The sequence below is a fragment of the Trichosurus vulpecula genome, chromosome 8 (assembly GCF_011100635.1).
Source record: "Trichosurus vulpecula isolate mTriVul1 chromosome 8, mTriVul1.pri, whole genome shotgun sequence".
Classification (NCBI taxonomy): Eukaryota; Metazoa; Chordata; class Mammalia; order Diprotodontia; family Phalangeridae; genus Trichosurus; species Trichosurus vulpecula.
Window position 1 is genome coordinate 176,159,976 of NC_050580.1, and position 26,310 is coordinate 176,186,285.

General features: G+C 47.4%; 2 protein-coding genes across 8 annotated transcripts; both read right to left on the reverse strand.

The window, feature by feature from the left end:
• Positions 1 to 744: 744 nt before the first annotated feature.
• On the reverse strand, positions 745 to 9,482 carry DCAF11 (DDB1 and CUL4 associated factor 11). Of its 7 annotated transcripts, none has more exons than XM_036735300.1 (15): positions 9,288 to 9,482; positions 8,529 to 8,978; positions 7,800 to 7,927; positions 7,408 to 7,535; positions 6,950 to 7,014; positions 6,487 to 6,587; positions 6,097 to 6,243; positions 5,554 to 5,608; positions 5,119 to 5,187; positions 4,711 to 4,768; positions 4,441 to 4,626; positions 3,781 to 3,934; positions 2,848 to 3,000; positions 1,767 to 1,873; positions 745 to 1,643 (listed from the first exon to the last, which is right to left on the reverse strand). In XM_036735300.1, the coding sequence occupies exons 2-15, from the start codon at positions 8,636 to 8,638 to the stop codon at positions 1,512 to 1,514; spliced, it is 1,593 nt and encodes a 530-aa protein (XP_036591195.1). In that variant the 5' UTR covers positions 8,639 to 8,978; positions 9,288 to 9,482; the 3' UTR covers positions 745 to 1,511. The 7 variants fall into 7 exon arrangements, with proteins under 7 accessions (XP_036591195.1, XP_036591196.1, XP_036591193.1 ...); XM_036735301.1 differs by having other exon boundaries at positions 8,529 to 8,835; positions 9,288 to 9,458; XM_036735298.1 differs by having other exon boundaries at positions 7,800 to 7,939; positions 8,529 to 8,718; positions 9,288 to 9,448.
• Positions 9,483 to 15,210: 5,728 nt separating this feature from the next.
• Positions 15,211 to 25,947, reverse strand: PCK2 (phosphoenolpyruvate carboxykinase 2, mitochondrial). The gene is made up of 10 exons (XM_036734686.1): positions 25,525 to 25,947; positions 21,162 to 21,407; positions 20,293 to 20,477; positions 20,004 to 20,207; positions 19,563 to 19,750; positions 19,051 to 19,213; positions 18,429 to 18,647; positions 16,610 to 16,747; positions 16,209 to 16,304; positions 15,211 to 15,902 (listed from the first exon to the last, which is right to left on the reverse strand). The coding sequence occupies exons 1-10, from the start codon at positions 25,551 to 25,553 to the stop codon at positions 15,448 to 15,450; spliced, it is 1,923 nt and encodes a 640-aa protein (XP_036590581.1). The 5' UTR covers positions 25,554 to 25,947; the 3' UTR covers positions 15,211 to 15,447.
• Between the last annotated feature and the right edge of the window lie 363 nt (positions 25,948 to 26,310).

Consider the following 26,310-nt stretch of genomic DNA (forward strand, 5'->3'; position numbering starts at 1 on the left):
GGAGTCCTTGGACATGTTCCACCTTATCTCACTAGACCGGCCCTAGGGAATGCTGGGAGAAACCTTTTTTTTTGTTTTGTTATTCCATAAATTTTTGGAAGGTTTTTGTTATTTCTTCCTCTTCCTAAATATCTGGCATGATTTTGGTCTGTACCAGGAGGCAATATAGTGTAATGACATCAGAAGACCACAGTTCTATCCAGTTTTGCATTAACAGACTGCATGACCTTGGGTAAGTCAACGAACTTCTTTTGGATGTGACAGAGAGGCTTTCTCAGAGGGTGATTTTGGATTAGCTGGTCCTCTGATGTCCTTCTTGACTCTCAGGTTTTATAAATCTAACCAAGATGCACTGTGGTCTGTCTGTAAAGTGGTCATCATCCTCAACTACTTTTTCCTTAGATACTAGTATACCAGGGGCCTAATTTTTTTTTTTTAACACAGGGGGCCCATGTTTGCTCCCTTGTAAGCTCTGCTTTTACTTGCTGGGGAAAATATTATTATTTTAGGTTCCTGGAATGGGTAAGCGACTCAACTCCAAGCTAATTCCCTATTTTTAGTGGGGAATTATTGGTTGTCTTCTAAAGACAAAGTAGAAAGCAGATGTCTTTTGAGGGGTATTTTCAACCCAAAGAAGCGTGTCCTGGCTATTAGGTTCCTGAACATTGTGTTATGCATTTCAGCCCTGATCATGAAGTTGGAGAAGTTTAAGTAAAGCCTTAGTATATAAGGAACCAGACTGAGTCAGATTTCTGAGGAAACTTTATTGAGGGAGCTAAAAGCAAGTGTACGACACGAAGGACCCCCACCTCAACCTGCCTAGTCTCCCTACCCACCTGTCCTGAGGGGACATAAGCTGAATAGTTCCACATGGATTAAGATGGGGGCTTTAGGACTTCCTACACTGTAGCACCTCCTACTCCAAAGACACAAGGGACAGCAGATTCCCAGTCTGAGGGAACAGCTTTACTCCTTGCCTAAGAAGGAATGACATTCTGGTCATTATGAAAAAAGGAGAGCTGTGGTGGGGAAACCCACCTTCTGAATGGCTAGTCAGCCCTTCAACTTGAAGGTCCATGCTACTGGGCCAGGCAATGGTAATCAGATTCTGATTGGCCAACCCATTCAGACCTAGCCCAGGAACACTAGTCTACTGACCAACTCTCAGAATCCAAACATGATTATAAAAAATAAGCGTTCCCTGCCTGGCTAGGACCATACCTAAATAACTACCTGGGGGTGACCTCTTTTTATTTTCCAGAGTTGTCTGTCCTGCCTGCCCTCGGGGTGGGGATGGAGGCTGGGCAACAGCACTAGATTAAGAACACAACCCAGCCTCAAAGGGCAGGATACCCCTATCCAGAGCACAGCCAGGGTGGAAAAGCTAGGGTTTCTGCTCCTCACCCTCTAACCCTATTAGCTCCTCCACATATCTCCCTGAGGAGAGAGAGAAAAGAGTAGGTGATTCCCCTTGGGGGCTGCACAGATCAGTCCGTACTGACAGGAAAGAATTACTGAGAGGAGGAATAGGCTCCATAGGCTCTGTATGGTGGAGTAGTGGTAGGACAGTCCTCGGAATCCAGCAGGTCTTCCCTGAAGTATTCAATTGGACGGTATTGCCACAGGCGCAGGTTCCCATCCCACTACAAGGACAAAGAGGAGATTGTTAGAGGAGGACCCTTTTAAGCCTCGAGCGTAAATGAATCACTCAAACCCTCACAGAACCCTTCAATTCCTATTCCCTCCCCTGACTCTGCCAATCTCACCGAACTGCTGACAATCTTCTGCTCGTAGGGATGCCAACTGACATCCCGTACACAGGCCTTGTGGCTGGACAGCTTCTTCACAATTTGGCCACTGAGGAGGTCATATACTATACAGGAAAGGAAAGAATGAGAAAGGCCCCTAAAGTACTGTTCATCTCCATTTTACTCTATAGCAAGGGTTCTTAACATCTGCAGTGTCGTGGGTCCCTTGTGGCAGTTTAGTGAAGCCTACGGACCCCATCTCAGAATAAGTTTTTAAATAATAAGTTACATAGAATATAAGGAAAATCAATCATACTGCAAAAGTTATTGAAAAAAAAAGTTCACAGACTTCTAGGTGAAGAATCCCTGCTTTATGGGAACCTCTCACTAGCTTATTAGCCACTCAGTCTAGACATTTTTCTTGTGAAGCAAAACCTCTTAGAGCATACAAGTGTTCTTTTAAAGATTCTTTTCCATTATAACCTTCATTATATCCTATTCTGAAGAGAGTTCTAGTGATAGGATGGGCAACTTCAGACCTTAGCTCTGTTTCATCTGGCCTACAGTCCAGAAAATCTAACATGCTTTTAGGAGCAGTATCTTAAAAAGCTATAAGCTAGAGAAGTTCCTGGATACCAGCGTTATCTCTCTTTGTGTCTGTGTCATGAGCACCTGTGTTTCATTTTCAGTAAATATCTTTTTGTCTTTCTGTGTCTCTGTATATTACGGATCTCTGTCTCACCCTCTGATTTACTCTATTTCTGCCTGTTATCTTTTCTTTCTATAAACCGGAAAAGAAAATACACTCCATTTCCTTCTTTCCCTCCATCTTCTGTCTATACTCTTTAGCCAAAATGCGAAGCTGAAGAATAGTTGTCATTCTCTCTTGTCTTAAGGGCTGTTTTTAGTTACAAGATTAACTCGGTGGAGCGTTTTATAGTGCTCGCTTCATCTCCTGCTCCCTGCCCCTCAAACCCAACAACCTAACTATAAGTTACTTCTTACATGATCTAATTTTTTTTCCTCCTGGAACTTAGCCTTCAGCAGAAAGAAGGTCTCCCACCTTGAGGTGACCTTCTGTTCCTGTGGTGATACTTACTAACAACCTTGCCAGTGGAGCAACCGCTGTAGATATAGCGCTGGCCAGTGCTGTGGGCAGGGGAGAATCGGCAGCGGATGAGGGTGTGGAGCACACCGTGACCTCGGTATGTCATCACAGAGCTGTCCCCGGGGAGCTTCAGTTTCTGCCAGGCTATATGGAGGCAAAGGGGAGGGGGAACATAACACACACACTGTTAGTGGGCTCTTCTGCAGTGCAGCCAAGCTCCTACATGACTTAGAAACCTCTTGGTAGAAGATATGGAACTGAATAACTGAGTCACTAAATTGTCTTTGATTCAGTAGTATCACTACTGGGCATAAACTGCAAAGCAGTTAAAAGACAGAGCAAAAGGACACATATATGGAAAATATTTGTACCAGTACTTTTTATAAAAACAAAGAACTGGGAGCAAAATGAATATCTATTGAACATGGAATGTCTGAACAAAATGTGGCATATGAAAGTAATGGAAAATTATTGTGATGTAAGAAGTTATGAATATGAGGAATTCAGAAAAAAAATGAGAAGACCTGTATGGATAAAAAGTATAACTAGAAAAAACAATTTATATCTTGACCAAAACAATGCAAAGGAAAACAACTCTGAGTTACATTCTTGCCCATTCTGACAAAAGACTTCAGAACTCTGGTCATTGAGGTCACCAAGCTTGACTTCAAGAGGATGAAGGACGAAACATGCCTATTTCTTCTTGGCAGAGAGGTGGTGACTACAGGTTAGTAATGAGGAATATGGTGCCAAATATGGACAATGTATTGGTTTGTTTTACTTAACTGTACTTTTCTGTTGTAGGGAGGAGTGGGGAGAGGAGGAAATTGGCCATGGGGTGCAAGAGGTCAAGTGTTGTTGGGAAGCAATGTAAACAAACATCAATAGAATCTTTTAAAAAACAACGCAACAATCAACCCGGACCTTTCTTAGGCACCTGCTGCCAACGGTAGTCCCAGTATTCTTGAATGGCCGCCTGTCGTGAGGCTTCCATGCCTTCCCGGCCCGAGAAGCGCCGTATATCCCACAGCTTTATGGTCTGGTCTTTGGAGTTGGTGATGAGGTATCGAGCATCACCCTGTGAACCCATGGCCAGAAGTTGACACACAGTATTCAACACAATCACAATATTCAGCAGAACAAAATATAGTAACAGGTCTTTCTCAATAGTGAAACCAACTGTAAATCAGTCTTGAGGCTTGCCTTATTTTTCTGATTGACTGACAATGTCTCTCAGAGACTGTGCTACCTATTCTTAATGAGTCAAATTGGTTTTCTGGTATTTACCTCAGACCCTACCTCCCAGCCAGGTGTTTCAACTTTCTCAAGCACTGGTTAAGCCAACCCATTGATTGTGGCTTAGGACCTAATCTAGTACAGGAAACTCTAATCCTTGAGGACTAATGAGTAGAAGTCTCATGCCCTGTGGTTTAACTCCTTTCCTTTATGACTGGCTGGAATTCCTTTTTTGTAGACCTTGGCTACAGTCTGATAGATGAATTCCTATGCTAGCCTTGTTTCCAAGCCCTTTTAGAGGCTAGAGTCTTGGCACTTCAGCTGTGTAATGCACCCTCTTCTGTTCACCTTGCTGTCGATGAAAGTGATGCCATCTCGGTGCCCAGCCAGTGCACCTACAGGCTTGGGGTCATCTTCGCGCATGGTGCGCCGATCCCAAACTTTGCAAATAGCATCGTCCCCCCCAGAGAACAGGATATGGGAGCTTGTATCAGCAAAAGCCACTGCGTTTACATCATTGTCATGGGATTCCATCTAGAGCAGAGAGAAGACAGACTATCTGAGTATTCCAGCCAAAAGGAGATGGAAAACATGATGTTTAGCTCCAAAGAACAGTACCTGCAATATACGGCGGTTCTGTTCTCGATCAAAGATGTAGAGGCATCCGTTATTGGCACTGAAAGAAAACAGTGTGGGCTGGGTAACAACTGAGTAAGTATTCAACAAGTGACTTCTTCGAAGTCTCTGGGGAGAACCTGTTAAGATTTTACGTTGAGGGTCAAGTCCCTAATTCCACAGAGCTCAACTACTACACAATGGAGAAAGCTGGTTCAAAGCTGAGAAGAAATTTAAGGCCTCAAATTCCACAATGGAGAGGACTAGAAAAGAGGTGGGAAAAGTCTACCCGAGAGTAAGTGCTTGAGGACCTACGAGACAACTGGCTAGGGGTGTCAGAATATAGGTCCTAGGCCCAACCTCCAGATTAGAACTTCTTAATTAACTGTGGAGAAATACCAAAATACTCACCCTCCCAGCACCTCTCGTCCATCTGAGGAGACGGCAATGGAGAAGACAATGAAACTATGTTGATCTGGCCTAAAAGAGAATGCAAAATTTGTTAGGAACACTTCCCTTTTAGCCTTTATTAATTAATCCACTTCAGATCCAAAGAAAGCCATGCACCCCATTTCTGGAGGGAAAATGAACAGGGTCTGGCTTACATGTGTCAAAATGAAGGGCTGTCTCAGAGAGAACTTGGAAGTTCTGCTGTATCCATCTACCGTACTTTATTCCTCCCAACAAGAAGTGATATGTAGCTCCCACCCAGGGGATCTCCCACTCAGAGAAGCAGATAGTCCCTGCATTTTGCCCTCTCAGCGTGTGCCTTAGTTTCAGAGAAATTCATTGCAGAAGGCCTTCCCTAAGTTTCTGGTGGGTCTAGCTGAAGAGGGAAGCCAGTACCTCAGATCCAGGGCAGTGTGTGTGTCTCCCTCCCCGTAGATGTTGCAGATATGAACTAAGAAGCAAGAGAGACAAGAGTCACTTGAAGTTTGGGGATAGGGCCCTGTGTAGCTTCAGAGGGCAGAATAAGACCCAATAGGTAGAAGTTTTAGAAGAAGCAGATTTTAGCTCAATATAAGGGGTTATCCAAAAATGAAAGGGAATGCTTTGTAAAAGTAATGAGTTCCCCCTCATTAGACATGTTCAAGCAGATGTATCTGTTAGGGATGTTATAAAGAAGATTTCTTCATAGGGTGAGAGGGTCTGTTATGACATAAAGTCTCTTTCAACTCTAAGACTTTATAGATGAAGTTAGAAAAACAAAGGAGAAAGGAGGAACAAAAAGCAAACTCCATGTAAGTGGTAGAAGGGTGTCGGATCATTCTGAGAGCATGGTCTTCCTGTAATGTAGCATGAGAACCTAGCTCAGGGAAGAGAGATTGGAAGATGTAGGCTAAAGGGTCCAAAACAGAGAGATGATAGGGCTGGCAGGTGTATACTCACTATAATCAGACCAGCTGGAATAGAGGAAGTGGTTCCCATCAGGAGTGAAGGCTACATCTAGAACACTCCAACCTACATCTCGGGCCTTGATGCTCTTGAACTTATGGAAGCAGCCAAAGCGGCAGTCATACAGTCGAATTGTCTGGTCTGGGAATTGGGAACAGGCAGGTTTCAGGAAACTTTCTCCTTTCCCCCTTGGCCACCTAGTGTAGCTGAGAGAGCTTCCCTCTGATGCAGGGTATTCAGAATTACACCCTGCTGACACCTCCCAACCAGAAGGCAGCTTGGAACAGAGGCTTCCCCAATCTATGGGCTGCTGGGAAATTATTCTCTATCCTCAGGATGGGTTCATGGTTCCCTATTCAAGGTAGTGGTCATGGGTCTAGGTACCTTGGCAAGCAGACATGAAGATTTGACCATCCTTGCTGTAGACGCCACAGAAAGCCTTATGGAAATAGGAGTCAGTGAAGCTCAAGTAGTTGGGTAAGAAACTGAGAGAAAGAAGAAAAATAGCAGTAAGAGAATATCAAGGTAAGGAGGTACTGGGGTCAGCCAGCACCCCAAGTAGACTAGTATATATAGACTGGTCCCCCCTCCCCTTTGCTCATAATTCTTTTTTTCCTTATCAATACCACCAAGTTTTAATAAAAAATTTTATATTCCTTATTCAACAGCTGGTAACTCTCTCATTTCCTCCAACTGCAGTAACTCTTATCCCTCACCCCAATTTTAACAACTCCAACTTTCCCTACTAGTATCTCCATGGTATGGTCCCATCTCCTTGTTCTTCTGGATCCTCCTCAAATCTGATCCCACTAAATTCAAAATGAGAGTACCCTGGTCCCAAACTTACTGAGACACTACACGGGATCGCTCCCCAGGAGAAAAGCTGCCATGATGGCAGAGGCCTCGTTCTCTCTGTATGGAAGAGAAAAGAGAGTAAGGCCACCATACACAAGGTATTTTTGCTGCCAGCTTCAAACTCTTTTCTCTAGAGTTCACCTCATTCGAGGTGCAGTTGGCAGAACTTCTGACTGCCTGTCTATATCCCCCCAAATAGCTAACATTTACATAGCTCTAAGATTTGCAAAGTGTGTTCCATACACCAGCTGATCAAGCCTTGAAACTTTGTGAGCCAGGCATCCCACATTTTCCAGATGAGGAAAATGAGGATGAGAGGGGTTAAGTGACTTGCTCAGGGTCAAACAGTTAGCAAATGTCTGAGACAAGATTCCAAGCCAGGTCTTCCTGACTCTAAATCCAGCTCTTTGTCCACAAAGTCACTGGCTCAGTGCAGGTAAGGGAGCCTACCTGGCGCAGCATTCGAGGAAAGCTCTGCTCCTGCACTACCTTACTGGATCCCAGCTGCCCTGTGGCCAACTCTACTTGGGTCTTGATCTCGTTGCACTCCAGCTCTCGGGTGTCAGGGTTTGAGTCCACTGTAAGAAGAAGCAGTGACCTTCTGTCAGTTCTTTAAGTCATAGAAGACAGATGTTAATGAGGATGAATGGCCAGGAAGGTGATCGGTGTCAAGGAGGATAGGGCCCACTCATGGAAGGAGGTCATGAGCTTCAAAGGATTCTCTTCATGTCATTAACTTATCTTCTTTCCCACCTCCTTTTGACTCCAAACTCTTGGATCTAAATAAATTTTTGCAGACTGATGCTCTACAATTCTGGAAGCCAGGTACTCTTTCCTCTTACCAGGTGGATTGTATCTGTCACCAAGACGACCCTCCCAAGGGCTGTCATTGTCATCATCTGAGTCAGAGAGCGTATGGATGAGCTGCAGGCTGGTTGCACCACTTCCCTGTACCAGTCTCACCTGGCCCCTGTGGAGAGACCTCATGGCAGGGGATGATCCCTCAATACTAAACAATTTAAACTCAGAGAGAGAATCTCACATACCCATCTCTATTATTAGGGGCCCCAGGGTGACTGTGCTTTGGTCATTATCAGGTTGTAGAAGCCCACTCTTGGGAGCAGGGTTAGGGAGCAGTAAGGTATTTTAGAAGACTTCTGGAAATGTTAAGCTTAGATTCTAGAGCCAAAAGTTATGGAATCTTGATTTCTGACTACCATTAGAGTTCTACACTATACAAAGAATACTGGAGGGAACTTCCAGATCTTTCTCCCTTAATTCCATGATCACAAACAAATCACTTAAGTCCCCTACAACCTCACCAAGCCCCACCCCCTTCCCTTTCTCCTTTGTTTACTTACTTGGGAAGTCAGTCACCTCACCTACTACAGCTGGGCAAGGCTAGGGGTAAGACTATCATTGTGCCACCTCCCCCCAAGCAGGTACTGTCACCTCTTTTGGGAAGAGACTCAAGCAAGGAAAATCTCTGTTCCCTCCTCAGAGCACAGGTGCCGACTCCTTAGTTTCCCTGCCCCAAGTGGGGGAGGGGGGCACACCGGAGAGTGAGTTACCTGGGGAGGAAGTAGGCCAGATCCACATCGTCATCTTCCTCACTGTACCGAGGCTCATATCTCCCGTACGGCGAGGCCTCTGAGGCACTGCTGTTGCCCGGTGAGTCCATCTTCTGGTCACAGCATCCTCCAGATCCGTGCTGGAGCCTATCCTCTCCCTGGTTGTGGCAGGGTCCTACCCTGCAGCCTCCTGGATGGGGTGTTTATGTGTGAGGGGGAGGCAACTGCTCCTCTTCAGGAATAGGGGTCCCTTTCCCTTTGCCACTGACAGCTCCCCGGACTCCAGGAACGCCGACAGACCTGCAGCCTGGGAAGCCCAAACAAGCCGGGGGGAGGGGTGGGGAGGATCAAGGATCAATCTCGTACGGCCAGGTGACACTCTCGCCCACCAATCGCTGCCCTCGGCGAGGAGATTCCTTAGGTTCACCTCCGAGCTCACCTAGCAAAGCTCTAGGGGGAAGGGAAGAGAGGAGGGGGGGGAGGAAGATCCTCAGGAGACCACCAATCAGAACTCTCCTGGAGGAAAGAACCTCACCCACCAATCAGAGAGCTCTCCTGGTACAGCCGGCAGAGGCGAGAGCCAATGAAATTAGAATCCGGCTTAACAACCCTCCCCCTCCCCTCCATCTCCCCTCCACCTCCCCGACTCACGGCCACGTGGTATGTCCGGGGTGTGTACGCGGGGTTGGGGGGGGTGGAGGTTAGGGTTCCTCCCACCTAAGAGAGGGATTAATGACTAGCCCGCGACTCTCCACTCACCAAGGGCAGCACATAAAACCCAGCGGCGAGAGGGCGGCACGTGAGGCCTGGTTTATATTTATCCACGGCGTTTCTCCTAACGGCTCTAACAGCTTTGCGCGGCTTCGTCACGCACCTCTCCGATTCCCGGGCTCGCCTCTCGCTTGCGTCACGCGATCGGCCACCTGGACCCGCCCACTTGAGGCCGATCACTGGATGGCGGGTCCGAGTGATTGACAAGTGGGCGGGACTAAACGAGTTTGTTGGGTAGGGGAGGAAGGGAGGAAAGCAGTTGTTCAGAGAGGAGCGCGTGTGCCAGTGTGTTCGAAGCGCTGGTGGAAGGGCGGGGCGGGGCGGGGCGGGGCAGGGCTGGGCTGGGCTGGAGAGGGAGGAGGGGGAACGTTGTCGACTTTTGTTTCCGAGGGTAGGGATAGGTAGGAAACCCAGGGTGCGTAGGCGCGGCCGCGGATTCTTCCGAGGTGGTGCTGATTGGGGGAGAAAGGGAGAGGCGGGATATGCTAATAACTAGTCGCGGATTTGCTAGCTAGGCGCCTTGGAGTTGGCCTTCGCCGAGGACCAGCGGCATCATTTGAAGTCAGTCCCTAAATCTGCAAGTTCCCCGGGATCCACACTTTTTAGACAGTCCCAGAGCCTCCCTTTCCCGCACGTTGCCCTCCCCGGCCTCTGCTGGGGGCCCAGGAGCTTTTGTGGCTCTGGTAGCTGGCGATCAGTGTTGGGGGGGATAGGGGGGCGGGAGGGGGGCGGGGAGAACTCTCCCTGTTGTATGCGGGGAGGGATTGGAGCTCTAGGAGGCTGCTTCCTAGGCCGAAGCCCAGCCACTGGCCCAGGCCGGCTCTAGCTGGGCTTGTTCCCCAGATGACCCCTGGCCCCTTTTCGCCGACTGCCCCACACCGCACTCCCAGGACAGGCGCCCCTAAAACTGCCTCCTGGGGCCTAGACAGACCCGCCCTAAAGATGTCCGCCCCGCTCCTCACCCCACCACCCCGCGCTCTTTGGAGCGCACTTGACCTTGGCCTTTCGCTGTTGACCTGCTCCCCCACCCCCTTCCCGGTGTTCGTGGACCTTTTCTCCCAGCACCGTCCTGGGATTTGCAGCTCTCTAAACACTATCCGCGCTCCGTCCCCCCATGCCTCCTCCCCCCGGTTGGCGTGCAGGGTCCAAGGTCGTGCCCCCACCCCCCCCACCCAGGTACCCCGGCTCCTCTCTTCCTCCGGGTTGATATGTAACTAAGGTTGAGTCCAAGGCCGAAAACTGCCCGGTCTGGGGGGCCAACCTCCAAGCTGGAGGTTGGGGAGGCAAAGTCCCTTTGTTGTGCTGAGCTAGCAGAGTCCTTCTTCCTCTTCACCAGAGGGCAGCTTTCAGGGCCCCCACCCCCTACTCTACAGCCTGCTCGTAGATGGGTAGGGCTGCACACCAGAGACCCTGCCTCACTTTTGCTGATCTCTAGTTCCTCCGCCACGTGTTTATGACCCATTAGGACTGGGATGTATATTTATAGAATCATAAAACTGGAGAGTTGGAAGGGAGCCGAGACGCCATTTAGTCAGCCTGTCAACAGAAGGAATCTCCATCTTTGCCTACCAGGGAGTGCAGCCTCTGCTTGAAGACCTCCCAGGACGAAGAGCCCACCACCTCTCCTCTCGGTGCAGCTTATTCCACTTTTGAGCAGCTTTGATATTTAGCAAGTTTTTTTCTCTTCCTGAACATGAAGCCTACGTTTGCCTCTGTGTAACTGCCACCCATTGCTCCTAATTCTGCCTTCTAGAGCTAAACACTAAAAGAGTAATCCTGTTCCACAAGACAACTTTCAAATATTTGAAAAGTAGCTTTTATCCCCCTCCCCCTCCTATAACTTTAATTGGGATCATTTTATTTGTACCCATTGTACCCATTTATGGCTTGACTTAGCTATGCTATAGAAGGCACACAATAGTCTGATAAAGCGCTGTGTGCTAGACACTGTGCTAAGTGCTTTCTTTATAAATATTTGATCATTACAACTCTGAGAGCTAGGTGCTATAATTATCACTATTTTACTGTTGGGAAACTGAGGCAAACAGGCTGAGCAACCTGCTCAGGGTTACATAGCTAGAAAGTGACTGAGGCTATATTTGCATTCAGGTCTTCCCGACTTCAAGTACATGGCTCTGTCCATTTCCTCACCTTGCTGTCCCTAAATATGAACTAAAGCAGTGTAATGTGGGAAAAGTTGAGGATTAGGAGTGAGGAGATATAATCACAGAGCTCCAGAGTGAGGAGACCCAACTCCCACTGGAACCCTCTGAGGAGGAGCCATCTAGACAGGCTTCACTAGGAGGCTTCCTGTGATGGGGATTCCCTTCTCCTTACATCCAGCTGGAATTTACATCTCTGCACTTCCCAAGTTTGCTTCCAATTTTGCTCTATTCCCTTCTACAATGCATCTACTCCCTAAATTTTGTTTTCCCCAGGCTAAACGGCCCTACTTCCTTATGGATACTGGTATAGGATGGCTTCAGATTACCTCACCATCATGTCACTTGACTCTAGGCAACACTAATTTTCAGTGCCCTTCCTAAAATGTCATTCCCAGATGTGAACACAGTATTGCTTCAGTAGCCTCACTGGAGAGCAATATAATATGATACTTCTACCTTCCTCATTCTGGCTGCTGGACCTCTCTTAATGTAGCCTGAGACCAAGTTAGATTTTTTTACCTGGTGTATCTCATTGCAGACACATGTCAGGACCTACACAGTATGGGACTGAGATTCTAGCACCCCGCTACTTATTAGCTGAATGACGCAAGGCCAGTCACCTAAACTTTCTAGGCCTGTTTCCTTATCTGTAAAATGGGGGGCTTACTTTCCTTACCTACATTGTAGGAAAGTGCCAACAAGAAACTCAAGTGAAAGTCCTTTTGTGAAGTAGCTGTAAAGAGCTAGTTATAATAAGGTGTTATAATTACTCAAAATAATAAAATTATATTTTTAAAGAACATTTTATAATTCAGACTTTTAAATCAGATTTCTCTCCCCTCTGAATCAGAGAGGCAAACCCTATGATCATTTGCCTTTTGTTGCTTGGTGAATGTTCTTTTTTATGTGCGTATGTACTATTTCTCCCCAGCTGTATGAAAGGGAAAGGGCCCTTTGTCCTGCTTCTTTTATTTCTCCCCACCCTCTCCCCAGTGCCTTTCCCCATCCTCCACATGGCCTATACTGAATAGCTTCTCAGTAAGTGTTGTTGACTGCCTGTCTTAGGTCAGTTTTCCTGCTCACTAGCATCTCCACCAGAGGGCAGATGGGGGCAAGCCAGGACAGTCAGTTGGCTGTTTAGATTCCTGACTCCCCACCAGCAGTTAGCCTACCTACCTCCCTGAATCATTGGGCAAGTGCAGTTCTCTGTGGTTTGGAGCAACCTGAGGAGTTTTCATGTAGTGAGTAACGCCAGTGCAACTGCTTATATTGTTTAATTCATACCCAGCCCTGGCCATGAGGAAGACGCACATTTTCTCCCAATTATCGTTGACTTGAAGTGTTCTAGACCAATCCTCTAGTGTGTTCTTGAAGTGTTCTAGACCAATTTACTGTCCTCATTAAAATTATTTATTGAGGCTTAATTGTACTGTATAAGCTGTGAGAGATACTATCTTTGTCCTACAGGTTCTGTTATGCTCTTGAATGACTATAAGATACGGGAATACCTTTGCTCAGATAATATATCTCTAAACCCCTAATCACGCCTCTGCCACTCATTTATCTGTGCATACGAGAACAGGACACAGGACTGCAAATGTTGAACAGGAATTTACCTCAAAGTTATTATGTGCTATTTATGAAGCCCATGATTACGATTTCTTAAATAGTAAACAGCTATCGTAGTTGAAGTTGTTTCACTTGAATGCCCTATTTCCCTCTCCCCCTTGTTTTGGTTCTTTCTAGTTCTGTATTAATTTTGAACTTTGTTCTATCAAGGTTGTGGTCTGACTGGATACAGACAGCTGATTCATGAGTATCTCCCACATTAGTAGTGAGTTGTTCCCTGTCAAAAAATATAATTTCATTTTTTGTTGTATTGTTTGCTATGTCTATTAACCTTCCAAATGTTCTTGAAGTCTCATTTATCTAGATGTGCAACAACTGTACATTCCACAAACCTTTGGCTTTTCTTATTTCTTATTCTTGAAACATTTTCTAACATTTTCTCCCTACCATTTTTCTGGGCTCACTCTTGTATTGAAGTCACCAAGTATCAAAGTACATGTTGATTTAATCGGGAGGTCCTTTTGGTAGTGTTGTATGTCTGTGAAGTGTGGAATACCACACTCTCTGAAGAACTGAAGTCGTGGATCACCCAAAGGACAATGGAGAAGTCAGTGAGTGGACGTCAGAAGGCTGCAGTGTGCTATAAATGAAGAACTGTACAGGAGAGGCATGGTAAAGGATGTCATCAGAGAAGTGTAGAAATATATCATCCAAAAAAAAAGTTGAGCTTGTCATATGGTGACTGTAAAACGGAGGTGCTAGAATATATGGCCCTTGCCATCCCTTCCAGCTGTAGCTCTCTGACAATGAGGGATAGATGGTTGGCTAGTGTGTTCCACTGGGATCCTTACAATGTCAGAACAGTTCTCAGTACATTGGGTGGACTCCTGTGTCAGATTTATAGGAGGCTGCAGATTTACATAGGATGGGCAGGAATGCATGTGCTTGCATTTGTAACATTAGATCTTGATAAGATTAGAGAGCCATTGAATTATTGGAGTGGGACTTTAAGTTCACTTAAAAAAACAATTATATATTGTATTGTTGACTTGGTTTCAGCATGTGGTCTGTTATGACCCATAGATCTTTCTGTTTTACTTATACATCCATTCACCCTCCATCTGATTCAGGACTATTCTTTCCACTTCCCCATTACCTTCTCCTGAAGGGATCTCTGTGAATTCCATTTTATTAATTGGATCTTGGTCTTATTATCTAAGTACAAACCATCAATGGCACCCACCTCAGCATCATCTATAAATTTACTCAGCTTATGTCCAGGAAGTGAATGGATGAAGATGTTTATGCAAGAGAGGAGAGACTTGAGACATGAACAAGAAGAGGTCATAGAATCATAAATTTAGAGCTTAAGGAGACCTTGTTGGTTATCTTGTTCAGCCCCCATGCTTCTGAGTCAAGGAAAGTGAGGCCCAGGGAGGTTGTAACACATGGACAAAGTGTTGGAAGCATGATGTGAACCCAGGTCTTAGGACTCCAGTTCTAGCACTCTTTCTACTCCCTCCAGGAATTCTCTACAGGGCATGGAAAAGGACCGGTTCACTGCAAGGGGAACTAGGGCTTTGTTGAGTGTCAGGTTCTGAGCACTTTTTTCTCTCTTGAGACAGAGAAGAATTTGAGGTTGGAAGGTTGGAGGAGAAGGTGGGGCATTGGGGTGGAGGGTCAGGAAGAGAGGAAGAAATACTAAGACTTTCTTTATATTGCTCCAATATAAAATCCCTGACTTAGGGAGTGATTGTGGGTTCTATGACTCAGGATCATAGATTTAGAGTTGGAAGAGGCCTTGAAGGTCACAAAGCCCAAGCCTATCATTTTACTGATGAGGAAAGCAATGCCCAGAGAACTTAAGGGCCTTGTTAAGGTCGTACAGATAGCAAACAGCACAGGAGGGACTCAAACCTGGGTCCTCCTAACTCCAACTCCAGTTCTCTCTTGCTGTATGCCCTCTGTGTTGGGAGAATGAAGGCTGCACATTGCTCCCTCCCCTCCTTCCCCTTGGGCTCCCCAGTGGCAGTGTGCAATGCTAGACATGATTCATGGGAACTTTTTGCAGGTTGGATCAGCAAAGACTTTGATGGGGATAGATTGAGGGGTTGGGGAGAAGAGGATTATAGAACTGATAGAGGAATGTTGAAAATAGTGAATAATATCCATGTGCATTGATAGTTAATGAAAGCAATACAAATTTTATGCAAAATAAATGATAATTACTGTTGAAACAACAGCTTAGACAGTGTGTATAACAACCACATCCTGGTTTGTGGCCTCTATAAAAGGTGTTAGTCAAATCAAAGTTGCTCTTGTTTTTTGCAACTCCCTCTGTAGTTCTGCTGAAAGGAGGTAGGTAGCACAACCTCTCTTGCTCTGCGTATGTATCTTTGCCCTGTGTTCCCAGATTACATTTTTTGTATTCTCCCCTCCAACGCCTCTAACTCAGCTAATACCTCCCGGGGCAGGTCCTGGTTGACCTGCTCCCTCAGATAGCATTGTATTTCACGGACCTCCTGCTCCCAGAATTCTTTAGGCAATGAAAACAGCTCGGAGAAGTCCACAGACCCCAAACCACTCAGATTTAGTGCCCCTTCCTTTGGCACTAGCCCCACTGGTGTCTTTTGGGCACTGTCCTCACCCTCCAGCCTTCGGCAGATCCAGTCCAGCACACGAGAATTCTCCCCAAAGCCTGGCCATAGGAATCGGCCTGCTGCATCACGCCGGAACCAGTTGACATGGAAGATCCGAGGAAGCTGGACGCCCTGCCGCCCCTCCATGCTCAGCCAGTGCTCCAAATAACGCCCAAAGTTGTAGCCAAAGAAGGGCCGCATGGCAAATGGATCGTGCATAATGGTCTTCCCTGGGAAAGTGGAATAGGCTGACAGGTTATCTTCCTTGCTTGGAAGGAGAAGGGGTACCTCTGAACCAGGACTAGGGAAGCTATGTAATAGATGAGATATTGGGATTCCCTCAGTGCATGATGAAGGAGCTGGGTGGTGACAGCTTTCCCATGGGGTCCTTGGAGTTTGATGTGAAGAAGTTAGATAGAGTCAGGAGATAAGGAGGGGCCTGAGGAGGCCTAAGGAATGGTCTGTGAATGGGGTCTGCCTAAGAAGGCAAGGCCAGGAAAGGGGATGTGATATTAGTGATGTGCAGTGGGACTCACCTTTGTGTTCGGCTGCAGCAGTGGACTCAGAGCGCATGGCGCTGCCCACAAAGACACCATGGCGCCAGTTGAAGGCTTCATATACTAGAGGTACTCCTGGGAAGCCAATTAAGCAGAATTATAGACAGCCTTTTTCCTAGCCCTCAACTGATCTCCTCTGCCTATCATGTTCCTTCCAGTGCCCTATGGATCAACTCACCCCCACTGTCTTGCTGTCAGTCTCTAATCTGATATCCCTAAGGTAGGGGAGATGAGACTCTGAAGAAGGGCTCCTTCAACTGAGAATGTGGACTGAAGGAGCTCAACCCCTATATACAGAGAGGGAAAAGGTTCCTAATATAGAACCAGATCACTGGGCCAGAAGGCAGATTCTCAATATGCTGAGCCTGTACCGACTATACCTTTGGGTCGTCGTCCTCCAAAGATAATGGCATCGATGGGTACACCCTCAGAGGCTTCCCACGCAGGGTCCATGATGGGGCACTGGCGGGCCGGGACACAGAATCGTGAGTTGGGATGTGCGCAGGGCTCCTTGTCACCTGACACCGAGACAGACACTTTTACTTTGAGCCCCACCCTATATGTACCCTGCTATTTGTCCACAATTTTTTGGATAGTCTTCCTGCAACTCAGAACAGGGTAATAGGCTCTTTCCCTGACTCTGGAGTCAGACTCACTCCCTAAGCAGAGAATTTTCTTTCTTCTTTGGTGCTGGGGCTTGCTGTTTGCAGATAAAGAAATGTGAGAGTACCCCGAATCCATCAAGGATCTGGGGCTTCTGATGTGACAATCCCCCTTGTAAATTAGAAGTTTATCACTGGTGTGATATCAGGACATTCTTTTGACGTTCTCTGCTCAGACCCTGACTGGAGTATGAGGGGTAGCTCTTAGCTTGTTGGATTGAATTGACAATCTACAGATAGTACAATAGCATTCAGGCACACCTCAGAAAAAGTGTGTTGGGACCAAAGGTGGGGAGGTGCTCCAAGAGGAAACCTCCTAAATCCTTAATGAGTATAGAACACTGGGAGTTACAGGTCAGATTTCTGGGTTGGGAGACACCTGGCTAACATTATCTCCTCTGATTCTGACTGCTCACCTTCTCCCATCCATTCCTCCCTCAGTACCCCACTATGGGAACTTGCATTAGTCATAAGACTCCGTAGTTATACTGCTGGATCCAAATAAGATGAAAGGTTTGGGAAACTGACCTGTGGGGAAAGATTTAATTTTCTGAGTTTCCTCCATGGAATGGGAAGGGCTGGGAGTATGGTATGGAACTTAATAATGGTCTTTGAGAAAATGAAGGGTGATTACATAGAGGAGGGTAACTGTGATAATGGACCCTGGAAGTTTGAATACAGGCTGTAGGAACCACAGGGAGACCATCCGTCCATTATGTTCCTCCCTGCTCTGACCCGCACAAGAGTTCTGTACTTCTTAACTTCAGAGGGGCAGAGAAAGCTAAGGGAGAGGTCAGAAGGATCCAAAGATGATGAAAGGGTTGAAAAACTGGTTTATGGGGAAATACTAAGGGACATGACATTACTTAGCCTGAGGAAAAAGATGAGGGAAGGTAAAGGGAAGTGAGCTTAATAACTATTTATACAACGAAGGATCATGCCAGGGTTAGGCTGCAGAAAGGGTGGCTGAGGGCCAAGTAAGATGAATGTTCCTTCCTCCCACAAGTAGACCTCAAGGAATAAAAAAGAAAAAGTCCTTGCTGAGTTACAGGGACTGTTGGGGAGGGCCAGAATCGAGGAGTTCTGGAAGAAAAGACTTTTGTAATACTATGGTATTGGAGAAGGCTGGAATTCCAGGTATCCAGTGCCGGTTAGGGCAGCTAGGTGGTGCAGTGGATAGAGTGCCCAGGCTTGGAGTCAGGAAAACTTCTCTTCAAGAGTTCAAATCCAGCCTCAGGCACTTACTAGCTATGTGACGCTGGGCAAGTCACTTAACTCTGCCTCAGTTTTCTCACCTATAAAATGAGTTAGAGAAGGAAATGACAAACCACTCCAGTATCTTTGCCAAGAAAACCCCAGATTGGGTCACAAAGAGTCGGACACGACTGAAAATAACTGGGGTCATGAAGAGTTGAACATGATGGAAATGACCAACAACAACCAAGTCCGGGTTGAGGTAGGTCAGAGCAGCATTCCCCTCCATTCACTGAGACCATACCCTGAACCTCTGCCCTTTAACTTGATCCTTTTCACTTACCTGGTTTCCAGGCCTTGCCCAACCATGAAGTGACAGTGACACCAGGTGGGAGGGTCTGGTCAATGCCTTCCCAGTATATGCCACCATCACTAGTCTCAGCCACATTGGTGAAGAGTGTGTTGCTTTGGATTGTGGCCATAGCATTGGGATTTGTCTTTGCAGAAGTTCCAGGTGCCACACCAAAAAAGCCATTTTCAGGGTTGATAGCTCGAAGGCGGCCTGGGGGAGGAGAGATTGAGGAGGGTAGGTAGAAAGAGAGAAGGGTGGAGAGAGAAAAGTCGAGAGATGAGATAAGGAACTGAAGTTCAGAGATCTACACCCTGCCCTCTCCTTGGCCCAAAGCCAAACATAATAACTGCGGGAGAGAGGGCTCTTGAACCTTCTGAGCAGTGCTGGGCACCGTGTGTATGTAGGGCAGAGGTGATCCCTAATAGTGGCAGAAGGGAAGGCTGTCCTATTTCCAGAACAGGTGAGAGATGGCTAACTTGATGAATGGAGGAGAAAGTGTGTGTGTGTGCGTGCGTGTGTGTGCGCGTGCACTCGTGTGTGCATATGCATGTGCGTGTGTGCGTGTGTGCGTGTGTGTGTGTGTGTGTGTGTGTGTGTGTGTGTAGCTTCTTACCGTCACTGTCAAACTTCATCCAGGCAATGTCGTCACCTACACATTCCACTTTCCAGCCAGGCAGTGTGGGCTGCATCATGGCAAGGTTAGTCTTGCCACAGGCACTAGGGAAGGCAGCTGATACGTATCGTTTCTTCCCAGCAGGATTTGTGATGCCCAGGATCTGAAGAGGAACGAGAAATATTCATAGGCGCACTACCTACATTATAGAAATTCTGAAGAAGCAAGAAGGGAATTTGTGCCTAGTTGTTTGTAGAACTGAGAGGCAGTGGCTGCTTAGGAGTTAACAGGGAAGAAGAGAGTTTGTTCATTAAACATCTGCCGCTCCCTGCCACCTGGATTCTGGGTAGGCAGGGAAACCTGGTCTGGGAGCAGCCAGGAAGGAGCTCAAGTAGCCCATCAACAAGGCAGTATAGCCAATAAGAAGGGGGCTTTGGTTTAGGATAGGCCAGGTACTTTCTTTCGCCCCGCCCTCAGCAGCCAGCCCTCCTCATCCCTGGCCCCTCCCTCACCAGCATGTGCTCAGCTAGCCAGCCCTCATCTCTGGCGAGCCGGGAAGCGATGCGAAGGGCGAAACACTTCTTGCCCAGCAGGGAATTGCCACCATAGCCGCTGCCAAAGGAGATGATCTCCCGCTGGTCAGGCACGTGACCAATCAGGGTTTTCTCAGGGTTGCACGGCCACTGGTTCACCAGCTCCCCTGGGAACAATGGTTTATGGTGGCATCCGACAAGGATATAAAGCTTCAAGGGGTTTGGGGATAGGTGGCTTCCTTGAGGGGCCTCCTTTCCCCTTGGGCAGAAGTAGTACTCAAGGGGGAGGTTCTCAGGTGGGGTTGGGGATAATCTCTCCAATTCAGGACAGAATTTCAGTTGCCTCTTTCAACGGATAGTGTCTTAGGGTCTCTTTTTCTTTCAGGGTCAGGAGGGGAATTTCTAGGTCTTGATTCTCACCTTCCAGGGGCAAAGGTTGGCCCACAGAGTGAAGACACTTGACGAAGTCATTATCCCCTAGGGCCTGAAGCACAGGCTTCCCAAGTCGGGTCATGATTCGCATACTGGCTACCACATATGGAGAATCAGTGAGTTGAATACCCACACGAGATAGGGGGGACCCAATGGGGCCCATGCTGAATGGAAGTACATACATGGTTCGGCCTGGGGAAAGAAAGCTGGATATGAGATCCTGGCTTCAATCTTCCCCAACTCCCCATTCATGACTGTGTCCCTTGCCCAGAATTACCCTGCATGCAGCCAGGAAACCTCTCATCCAGAGCTTTCTGAAACTGGGCTGGTGACATCCAGTTGCCCAGTTGTCCGTGGGCTCCATCAGCTGGGATGGGCACTGTGTCCCTCTGAGACTCTGTTACAATCACTGTCTTGCTTTCTACTCGGGCCACATCCTTGGGATCGGTTCGAGCCAGCCAACTGGGAAGGGGATACCAGGAAAAGAGTGGTCACTCAGGGCCTGTGAGTCAGGCAGTCCCAAAATATCCCTTTCCTCCTCCCATTTATTCAGGATCTACAGTATATGTCAGTTCTATAGCCTCTGTTTTTCCTCCTCCCATAAGATCTTAATCACTCTAGACTAGGGGTCCTTAACCTTCTTCTGTGTCTTAGATCTTCCTCTGGCAATCTAGTGAAGCCTATGGACCCTTTCTCAGTATAATCTTTTCAGATGTATAAAATATATGGATTACAAAAGAAACAAATTTTATTGAAATGGAGATGTAAATCTTCCCCATCCAAGTTCACAGATTCCCTGAAATCTATTAGGTTCATAGACCCCAGGTTAAGAACCCCTGCCCCAGTTTAGACCATCTCTAGTCTTTGGTTTAGTCTTCCATGTTACTGTGGCTGCCTCTGCCCTAAGCAAAAAGTGCCCAAGTTGGAAATCTAAAACTTAAAGGTGATGATCTGCATGTTCTTCATTTAAATATAAAAATGAAGAGATTCCTCCAGCCCGTGATTCTTTCCTCCCAGGATTCCCCATCTGTTAGTTCTCATTGGGTTGGTTCAGCTAAGAAAGACCTATGGTTAGTCTTTGCCTTTATGTACCTAGATTGGCTTGTTTCAGCACCTCAGATGTCTATCCTTTACCACCAGACTCACCAATTGTCATACTTGGAGAGTTTTCGGACAAGGCCTTCACGTTCCAGCAGGGCCAGTATGGCATCATTCTCTGACTCACTGCCATCACAGATATGGATGCCTTCTGGTTGGCATAGGCGGGCACTTCGTTCCACAAAGTCCCTCACCTTATCTGGAAGCTGACTCAAATCTCCACTGATTATTCGAAATGCATGGTTGCCACGATTTGAAGCATAACCCCAGGGGTTTAAACCATGCCAACCCAGCCTAGAAGAAAGGGGAAGGATAGTGATGACCAGGCTGGACATTGCGGTGGGAAATGTGGGGGGTGGGGAATAGGTACACGAGAGTATACTGGAACATATCTGTACATGTTGGATTGCTGAGATAGTATTTGTGACACCCAGAGGTGAGTTGGCATGGATTTAAGTAGGCTGTGTGGGAGTTGTCTGATATAATGAAAAGCAGCCCTGGATTTTCACCTTCATCACAAGTCAAAAGACTGGTCTCAGTTCTTCCATTTACTAACTTTGTGATGTTGGATAAGTCACCACATCTTTCTGAACCTCAGTTCCTTTAGCTATAGAACGGAGATGCTACTTGAACTACCAATCCATAGGATTGTTATAGGAATCAAATGAGATTGAGAGGCAGTGTGGCTTAGTGAATAGTCACTGGAGTCAGTAAGACCTTTGAAACCTACTGGTCATGTGACTAGACAAGTGTCTTAACTTCTTCCTGCCCAGGTAACTCAGCTGCCCATCCACAAAGGTTGAGAAAAGTTCCTTAAGCCAGTGAAATTACATGTCCCCCCCCAACAAAAAAAGAGTAAATGAGATGATACATGAAAGTGTTGTATAACATTTGAAATACTATGCAACTCTAAACTATTCTTACCACTATCTTGTACACTCCCTGAGGTTGGGGGGTGGCTGGTATTTTGTTTCATCTTCATATCTTCAACATGTAATAAATGCATTTTAATGGAATTGGAAACACATAGGGATAATCTATCTGGGTAAAAAGGAAGTCACGTGTAAGTATCATGTGAGAATACTCATGTGAGTGTCTGAGCATATTTGTTGTTTGGGCAGCTTTGGTTGTATGAGAATATTTAAGAGCATGTTCCCTTCCTTCTGTCCAATCACTACCTAAATAGACCCTTATTACCTCTTGTCTTTGCTATTCTAAGAGCTTTTTCACTGGTCTCCCTAACTCTACTTTTTTTCCCCTCCCCATCTCCAGTCCGTCCTACACCCACCTGCCAAAACTACCTTCCTAATACATGGGTCTGACCTTGTCACTCCTCTCTACTCAAAAACCTCTAGAACTTCCCTCTTGCCTGGGCTGGGGCCTAGACTTGCAATTTCACTGGTATAGGGAATTCCTTGGTGAAGAACTCTCTTTACCCACGAAGGCCTACACCTTCTCTGTAATTTATATATAATCCCAGAGATGAGACACTGAGAGGGTTACGTGACCAGCCCAGAGCCACACAACTAGTCTGTGTCAGATGCTTGTCTTCCTGGGACCTAAGCTAGAACCATTGCCTACATTAGAAAAAATAAACTCCTTAAACTGGCATTCAGCTCTCCCCACTTCACCTTCCCTATGACTCCAACCTACATTTTCAGCCTTATTTCACATTGTTCTTCATCACACTCTCCATGTTGAAGCCACAGTGGATTACTAGCTGTTATCCTCAATTGCCCCACCATCTCTAGAAGACATTTCCATACTTCCGCTTGGATTTTTGCCCAGGTGGTCCCACATGCTGAGAATATACTTCTTACTTGTCTCTACCTTTCAGAGTCCTTTTCCTTCAGTCCCCTCCCTCACCCTCCCCACCCAGATGAAAGGGGCCTCTCCCTCCTCACCTTTTCTGAGATCACTTGTTCTGGATCTCTTCCTGTCCCCATTACACCCTACCTCACACTTATCTGTGAATGTCCTCTATCACTTCAGCACACTGAGGGAGGAGACTGTAACTTTTATCTGTATTCCCCAGTGCATAGTACAGTGCCTTGAATGTAGTAGTATATGTTTAATACATATTTGTTGAAAGGATGAATGCTGTCTCGTTGGTGATATATAAATACTTGTGGTGTGACCCTGAGCAAAGTCACTTAATCCTGTTTGCCTCAGTTTCCTCACCTGTAAAATGAGCTAGAGATGGAAATGGCAAACCACTCCACTGTCTTTGCCAAGAAAATCCCGAACGGGTTACAGTGAATTGGATTCAACTGAAACAACTCATCAACTGCAACACTCCAGATCCAGCACACTATCCCCTACGCTACCTAGCTGCCTTTCTAGCGTACCCCTGGGCCTATAAATTTGATCCAGGCTGTTTGACACCTTTATGTCACTAGACAGAATGGTACTTAAGATGCCACCCTTATGTTGGTAATTTTACCTAACATAACTGTATTTATTTCTTTGTAAATGTTACATTTTTCATGCATCTATATTCTGCTTTCAAAACTCGATTGTATGTAACTTCTGCCAGTAGAGACAGAATTTTCTAGTGTTTCTAGAATGGCTCTCAGCACCTCAGTAAAATACTGCCGACAAGCTGGAAGCTATCACTCTGCACTGTCCCTACAACAGGAGGACCACATTGGCCATTCCAGTCACTGCTACTAGCTTCCACAAGGAAAGACGTTCTGCCATCTGGCAGACTTGAAAGACCTATTTACAAGGCAGACTAGGGTGAGTGCTGGTGCCTCAGCCCTGTGTTGACCAATAGCACCTCTTGCCCTGCCCCTGCCCTTCCAGATTCTGGGGGATGGGGTGGGGGTTGGGGAGAAAGGGAAGAGGGGGTTGCTTTGATTGGCCCGAACTCAGGGTGGGGCAACCCAGAGAGAACAAAGGCCAAGAAAATGGAGCTGTCCTCCTCCCCCAGACCTAGAAGGGAGTCACCCACCAGAACCTCCAAACACACATAGCTGGCTCATGTGAATCAGCTTCCTCCCCCTTTATCTGTCTGGGAGAGGCACCACTTTAGAGGGCTTCAGGAAATGATACCTGGAGATTATATTGACCATTTGGAGAGCGCAGACAAATAGATTCCAGGAAAGCGCCTGTCCTCCTGGTCCCCTTCCCCCTCCTTTTTGAAATGAGTTTCAGAGGTAAGACCAGGCTGGGGTGAGGAGGTAGCTTGACCAGTGGCTGTCAAAACTGGGTCAAACCTAAAGATGCCCAGGGATAAGGTAGGGAGGGACTCTATAGCCCTCCAGACTTCTGCTACCCTCTTTGGAAGGTATCTTTCTTTCTGGGTAGAAGTCTGGGAGTTATCTTAAATACTGTTGAAATAAACTAAATTGAAAACTATCTTGTAGATTGTGACCTTATCTTAGAAGATTTATGATGAAGTTCCCCCCCTCCCGCCCCCAAACTCCCTTAGGAAGATTTTCTTTCATCTCCACTCACAGGGGCTGGCTAGGGCAGTCTGTGGAGAGATAGGGGATCAGGATAGGTTATGACCAGATAGGGGACTAGGGACAGGCTGGTCAAGAGAAGGGTGCTGGCAGCTGGGGAGAGATGGGAGCCAGAGAGAGAGGGGGGACAGATGAACCAGAAGAGATCTGCTTGGGCTAAGGGCCCGGAACTAGGAAGGGGAGGAAGCAAGCCATAGAAATGCAATGGTCCTTCCTCCCCTCCTCCACTTCACCCTCGCTTTCCTTACCCTGTTCCCAGAGGTCCCTACGGTTGTGCTGGGCTCCTTGCCAGGCTCTGTTCTTAGGGAATCTGGGGGAATGGATGTTTACCTCTTACCTCCTTCAAAGAAGCTCTGCTCCTCACCTCCACATTGGCTCTTTCTTACTATCTTCCCCCCCACCCCAGGACTCCCACTATAAGTCCATCTCCCTTGTCCCTCGAAACTTGTCCAGGGACCCTTCCTTCCAAGCTTCTAAAAGTGTTAAACGTAAGTGGGTGAGAAGAGCAGAAGCAAACACGTGAAGAGCCTGGGGAGGAAAGGAAGGAAGTTAGAGCAAAGCTCCCCAGCAAGGGAAGAAAAAGCCAGTATGTCAGGCAGGGGAAGGAGGGGAAAGGAAGTTCATTGAATGGGACGTTGTGCCCAGCAAGAGGAAGACAGACTGACCAAAGGGTAGAGAGAAGAGGGACAAGTTGGCATGGAGGCCCCGGGCACTGATGTACAAACAGCTAGGGGTAAAGGAGGGGGGTGGGGATGTGTCCAGGAAGTAAGGGATGTGTGTGTGTGTGTGTGTGTGTGTGTGTGTGTGTGTGTGTGTGTGTGTGTGTGTGTTGGGGTGGGGGGGGGCTGGGGGGGCGGCGTTGCAGAGCAGAGTCTCAAGTCAGAGGACAGAGAGGCCGGGGATGGGGATGGGGAGGTGGTGGCCCCGGGCTACGCTTCACTCACCGCAGACAGGGGCGATACAGAGAGGCCATGGGACCTGACCGGAGCGCACGCAGAACACGAAGCCGGGGCTGCTGGGGCGCTGGGAGCCCGAGCCGGGGAGCAGAGATGGAGGGGGCGGGGGGCACGGGGGAGGCGACCGACCGCGGCCAGCAGTGGCGGGAGCCGGGGCTAGGGCGGGAGCTGCTTAAGAAGGAGACGGGGAAGGCGGGGCTGGGGACGGAACCTGGGAGGGACAGCAGGCACCCTTCTACTCCGTTACCTGGCTGTCACCCAGACCCCGCCACCCGGCTTCATTCCCTTAGGTCCACCCCCCACCTCCAGCAGGGCCCCTCTGGCCGGGGCGTCCCCATTTCTTCCATCCTCGCATCTTTCCCATTGGATGGCCGGCCTCAGCTCCGGCTCCTCTGCCTGGACCCACCCCCTGACAGGCCACTCCTCTCTGCGCATGATGTAACTCAGGGAACCTCTTGCTCCTGGTAGACAGCGACCAAAGACCCTCTATTAGATGGGCTGGAGAAGTCTCCGAAAGTGGATGTCCTGGTCCCCAGACAGACTTCCAGTGCTCCAGGAAACCTTCTCCTTGAAGGTTCCGAGCTGAAAGCAACACTAAAGATTATTTTGTCCAACCCACTTTATGTTGCAGTTGAGGAAACTGAGGCACAGAGAGGTTCAGTAATTGGCCCAAGGTCACATAGGTTTTTTTAGGAGCCGAGGCTAGGGTTCTGGCTCAGGTTCTTTGACTTCAGATCTATATACACTACATTATTTTCCTTAGGAAACCCAACC